General features: G+C 56.8%; 1 protein-coding gene across 1 annotated transcript; it reads left to right on the forward strand.

Annotated features, from left to right (window-relative positions):
* Window positions 1–835: 835 nt before the first annotated feature.
* Window positions 836–4,035, forward strand: LOC103778956 (H(+)/Cl(-) exchange transporter 5-like; the record flags this gene model as incomplete). Its single annotated transcript, XM_008946575.1, has 3 exons — window positions 836–1,234; window positions 2,673–2,889; window positions 3,667–4,035. Coding segments are annotated over 3 exons (707 nt in total), but the record flags the coding sequence as incomplete, so codon positions are not given.
* Window positions 4,036–6,085: the final 2,050 nt, after the last annotated feature.

Below are 6,085 nucleotides of genomic sequence, written 5' to 3' on the forward strand. Positions count from 1 at the left end.
GGATACCATGGTTTCCAATTTTTCATGGCATCCATGAAAAGTAAATCAGATTCCACTTCACTAGTTGTTCTCCTTACCACTGGGCAGGGCCGAGGGGTATGTGCCCCTTTAGGAGTTGGTTATTGGAGCAAAACTCCTCTGAAGTATTTGGGGGTAGTTTTGAGACTTGAATCTTAAAAAGTATAATTAAAATAGGCTGAGAGAAATTACTGGTATAAAAAAATTGTGTCAATATTTAAGAAGACTCATCTATTTTTTTTTCCCTTGAAGTGCCAGGGTGCTGGGACATCTTGTCTAGACTGGGCTTTGCCTGGAAAAGGTTGGACTGGATGGTCCTTGAGGTCCCTTCCGACCTGAGACTATGATTTTGTGATTCTAGGAACTGTTTTAGTGTCGAAAACCTGCAAAAGGGTAGTGAGCAGTAGTCCAAACGTCCCTCTGAAAGGCTGGTGGTGGGGAGGTGATGCTGGTAGCCAGATGTCAGGGTGACAGGTTTCAGGAGCTGCTGGTGGGGGTGTGTGTAAGCCCCTCCTGTGAGTGGCCAGGCTGATCTGCAGCTAGCCCAGTACCACGAGATGAGGTTAGCTGTCTCTTAAAGCTGCTTCTGAGCTCAGGAGGACCTGTCAAACCCCTGCAGCAGTCCCCTGGGAGCCAGCCCACGGCACGATCTCCTGGGGGGACGGGTGGTGTGGGGGCTGTCCTGCTCCTCTTTGACTCAAGCGTGGTGTGGGAGCCCAGCAGAGACCTCGAGGTGGAGCAGGCAGCCGAGCAGCTCTCCCGGAGACCCCCGAAGCTGCCTGCTCACCTTGCCTGTCATCTCCTGCCCTGCTCCCAGGAGGGGTGACCCGCATGACCGTGTCCCTGGTGGTGATCATGTTCGAGCTGACGGGTGGCCTGGAGTACATCGTTCCTCTGATGGCAGCAGCCATGACCAGCAAGTGGGTGGCAGATGCCATCGGGCGGGAGGGCATCTACGACGCCCACATCCGCCTCAACGGGTACCCCTTCCTGGAGGCCAAGGAGGAGTTCTCACACAAGACACTGGCCATGGACGTCATGAGGCCGAGGAGGAACGACCCTCCCCTGACTGTCATCACCCAGGACAGCATGAGCGTGGAGGACGTGGAGACCATCATCAGTGAAACCACGTACAGCGGCTACCCGGTGGTGGTGTCACGGGAGTCCCAGAGGCTCGTTGGGTTTGTCCTCAGGAGAGACCTCATCATTTCAATTGGTAAGAGGCAAGATACTGCCTAGGTCAGTGCTCCAAGAAGGATCTTGAGGGGATGGAGCGTGGCCAGGGAAGGGCAACGGAGCTGCTGGGGAAGGGTCTAGAGGCCAAGTGTGGGGAGGAGCAGCTGAGGGAGCTGGGGGTGCTGAGCCTGGAGCAAAGGAGGCTCAGGGGAGACCTTCTGGCTCTGCACAGCTCCTGACAGGAGCCTGGAGCCAGGGGGGGTCAGGCTCTGCTCTCAAGCGACAAGCAACAGGACAAGAGGAAACGGCCTCAGGTTGCCCCAGGGAAGGTTGAGTTTGGAGCTGAGGAACAATTTCTTCCCCACCAGGGTTATCAAGGCCTGGCAGAGGCTGGCCAGGGCAGGGGGGGAGGCGCCGATGTGGGGTGAGGGACACGGGGCAGTGGGGACCTGGCAGGGCTGGGGGATGGTTGGGGACCTGGTCCTGAGTGGGCTTTGTCCCATGGGAGAGCTGGAGCAGTGCTTAGCATTCAGCTGCCTGTGAGTGGCCCCCGTGTGCACTGTGGGGTGAGTTCTCAGTGGCAGTTGTAGGATGTGCAGTAGAGTCTTTTGGAGCTTGTGAGTATTGGTCTCGTTCTTCTGCTCAGTGGTACCCAGGGACAGGACAAGGGGCAATGGGCACCAACTGGAACCCAGGAGGTGCCACCTGAGCAGGAGGAGAAACTTCTCTGCTGGGAGGGTGCAGAGCCTGGAGCAGCTGCCCAGAGAGGCTGTGGAGTCTCCTGCTCTGGAGAGATCCCAAACCCTCCTGGCTGTGACCCTGGGCACCCTGCTGGGGGTGAGCTGCTGGAGCAGGGGGTTGGAGGAGATGATCCCCAGAGGTTCCTCTCAACCCCACCCTGCTGGGATCCTGGGATTTTGCTAACTGCCTGGCCAAACACTTGTGATGATGTGGAATGAAGTACAGAAAAACCTGTTGTTGTGTGTTACCTTCTCTAAGGCACATTTGTGCTGTGAGCAGCAATTGTTGCATTTGTGTTTCTCTGCCACTCCAGGGGCTCATGGAGAGCTGTTTTCCCCTCAGGTTCCACACAGTAATGCACAGTTGGGTGCCACAGGATGGGATTTATCTTTTTATGACCATCTCTGAGTGTCCAGTTGGATACTGGGACAGTAAAGATCTCCAGAACTTGTATTTACACAGCCAGAGCAAAGTGCTGAGATGTGTGGAGCCTTGATGTGAGGCAGAGCCTCATGTCAGCTGTGGGGTGGGACTCTGGAGACCTTGGAGGTCACCCTGGAGTTAGAGAAGATAGGGTGGAAGCATCAACACACTGCACCCTCCTTGGGTCATCGATGGCCTGGAGAAACAGCACAGGGGGAGGGAAGGGGTGGACCTTTAAAGCCATCCCAGTGTGGGCAGAGGGAAAAGGTCTGGGGAAGGAGGAGAGAGCTGATATTTGGTATTCCTCCTCCCAGAGAACGCCCGGAAGAAGCAGGATGGGATCGTCAGCACTTCCATTATTTATTTCACTGACCACTCTCCCCCGCTGCCCCCGAGCGCCCCGTCCATGCTGAAGCTGAGGAGCATCCTGGACCTCAGCCCCTTCACGGTGACAGACCAGACCCCCATGGAGATCGTGGTGGACATCTTCCGCAAGCTGGGGCTGCGCCAGTGCCTGGTCACCCACAACGGGTGAGGGGCTGCGGGCACCGCCGGGGGCCCCGGGCACACCCAGAGCCTCTCCTTCCAGGGAGCAGAGGGCTCTGGTGTGTAGAGAACTGGGCACAGAGAAGAGTTCTGGGGTGGTTTGGGTGGGAAGGGAGCTTTACAGGCTCCTGCAGGGAGCAGGGACATCCCCAGCTAGAGCAGGGTGCTCAGAGCTCCATCCAACCTCCCCTGGGATGGTTCCAGGGATGGGGCAGCGGGCAGCCTGGGCCAGGGGCTCAGCACCCTCAGCAGCACAAATTCTTCCTTTTCTCTAGTCTAAATCTCCCTCTTTTAGTTTTAAACCATCCCTCCTTGTGCTATAAACAGCACAGGAGAGAGTCCACCAGACGCTCTGGAGCTGCTGAGGGGCGGGAGCATCTCTGTGCCAGGCCAGGCTGAGAGCCCTGGGGCTGCTGAGCTGGAGAAGCCTCAGAGGGGATCTGAGCAGTGCTGAGCAAGAGCTAAAGGGCCCCGGGGGGCAAGAGGCTGGGGCCAGACTCTGCTCAGTGGTGCCCAGGGACAGGACAAGGGGCAACGGGCACCAACTGGAACCCAGGAGGTGCCACCTGAGCAGGAGGAGAAACTTCTCTGCTGGGAGGGTGCAGAGCCTGGAGCAGCTGCCCAGAGAGGCTGTGGAGTCTCCTGCTCTGGAGAGATCCCAAACCCTCCTGGCTGTGACCCTGGGCACCCTGCTGTGGGTGTCCCTGCAAGGACAGTTCTGGGGGGGACATGATGTGCTAAAAACGTGTTTCCCTTTCCCAGGAAGCTGCTGGGGATCATCACCAAAAAGGATGTATTGAAGCACATTGCACAGCTGGCCAACCAGGACCCAGACTCCATCCTCTTCAACTAGAGGCAGCCCAGGCAGTGCCCTGGGCCCGACACCAAGGGGACTTTCTAGAAGATCCTGGAGGTACTTCCCTATTTTTATTGAGACCATGGAACTGTTTTCAGCGTTTCCTTCTGTGGAGCTGAAGAAGACAGTTGTTTTTCTACCAGGTAACCAATTGCACTACATCATCTGTGGGACATCATCTTCTTTTTAGAAGAGGAAAAGAAGCAGAGACTTTATTTACGTTGCTTTTGTGAAGTTCCATTGGAGAGATTCCATGAAGGAGTAAAAGCAGAATGCTCTAGAATGACATCTCCTCTTCTTCTTTGACTTGAACCTTTGTTCCTGGGGGAGGAGAAGACCTGGCCTGTGCCTGCAGGGACCTTGCAGGGAGGGCAGATTTTGCACACAGCATCTGGGCAGTGGCAGGGGACACGGTCAGAACTCAGGGCCCTGTATTCCCCAGGAGCCACTGGGCAGAGATAAAGCAGGAGATAAGGGAGACAAAGTAATTGGTTGGCTGAGGATGCTTTGCTGAAAGAAGGGGAAAAACCTTCACAGGCAGAAGCCCCAGAAGACCAGCTGTCAAACTGGAGCCCAGTTTCTCATTGGGAAGAAGTGTCTCCCTGAGGCTGTGAGGGTTTGGGTTTGCCTCTGCTCTGCTTCCCAGGGAACTCTGGGGGTGTTGGGTGTCCACAGGTCACCTCCTCCTTCGGCAGGGACACGGGCTGGGGGTGGCCTGGGACCTTCCCGTGGGTGTGTGCTGGTCCCTCTCTCTCCTCCACCCTGGCTGGAGGGTCGGCCCCACCCCGTGTCTCCCCTTGCCAACAACTATGCAATAAACCCCTCCCCACCACGGCTGGCCCCCTGACTGGGTCTGTCTGTGCTCCTCGAGTCCCTGCCCCAGATCTTAGCCAATTAATTTCCTGTTAATAAAGCTGTGACCATTTACTGGACTTTTGAAGGTACATGAAGACTTGGAGGCTGGTGCTGTTCGTCGTGGTGTCGCTCTGTAGCAGACCCTGCTCTGTGGTTTGGGGCTGAGGCTCCTCAGTGGCAGCAGAGCTTCCTCTGGCTTCTGGCTCACCCCCGAGGCTGCAGGAGGGAGCCAGGCTGGGGAGTCATGGCTGAGAATTGTGGAGCAAGGGCTCTGGATGCTGCTTCTAGAGGGACAAACCTCTGGCTGTGCTCACATGTCCTCTTATCCCCGGGCTGAGGCTTGGTGGCAGGAGGTGGTGGGTTGTCCACATGAGGCTCCTGCCTGTGATAAACCTGCCCCAGGGTGGCGTGAGGATGGCTGGAAGTTGTGTGAGTCTTAAACTCTCAAAGAGAAGCAGATTCCTCATCTCTGCCTGGAGCAGCAGCTCCTTTCTTGTCCAGAGCTATCCCACAGCGTGTACCTGCTGCCCCCCCACAGCCTGAGAGGGAGCTGGAGATGTCTGGAAGCCTTGTAGAGCTTAAAGCTGAATCAAACCAGGACGTGACCAACGGGTCTGATGCCTTCTGCTTAGAAACTGAACGCTGTGACTTGGTCTGTGGTGGTTTGTACAGCAGGAGGTGGTCACCGAGCTGAAACAAAGGCCACAGCGTGCCCCTGAGCTGCCCACAGCTTGACATGCTTCGTGTCGTGCCTTGGCTGGGGCTGGCTGAGGGAGCTGGGCCTGGCAGCAGCAAAAGCTTTACCTTGAAATGCTTTTTTATCCTTTTTTTATCTCCCTCTCACCAGCTGGATGTTCTGTGAGTCTGGGTCCGAGTCCAGGGATGAAGCTGCTGCCTCCAGGGGGGTCTGTGCTGGGAGAGGCTGGGGATGCCCATCCTGTGGGACACCAGAAAGACAAAACTCTGCTCTGCTGCTTTTCTGCTTGCCTTAAATACACAGGAGGGGTCTAGCTTGAAAAACAACAGTCCCTGCTTCAGTCAGATCTGGGCAGGATCTCGAGTCCTTGCGGTGCTGAACCAAATGTGGTGGTGATGGGCAAGTAAAAGAGAAATGCTGCGAGGGCACAAGACCTTTCTTGGCCTCTTGCCTGAGTAGGTCTCTCTGCTCTTGCTGCTTTTTCACGTGGAAAGTGGCAATTTTCCTGCAAACAGGGATGCAGACCCGTGGCCGGAGGGCTGGTGCCCGTGGGCGAGGTGGCAGTGGGAGCTCAGGGCGTGATGCTCAGAGCTGCTCAGTCTGTGTGTGCAAACCCAGGGGCCCCGTTGGCCACCAGGAGCAGGGTCTGGGTGAGGGGGACGTGTGCCAGCTCCTGTCCCTACACAGAGGACCAGGGCCTGGGGACAGGAGCAGGAGAGTCACCCCATGGCATGGCTGTGCCGTGCCCCGAGGGGCTGGCGTGGGCCCCGGGG

Source organism: Merops nubicus, unplaced genomic scaffold (assembly GCF_000691845.1).
Source record: "Merops nubicus isolate BGI_N331 unplaced genomic scaffold, ASM69184v1 scaffold23728, whole genome shotgun sequence".
NCBI lineage: Eukaryota > Metazoa > Chordata > Aves > Coraciiformes > Meropidae > Merops > Merops nubicus.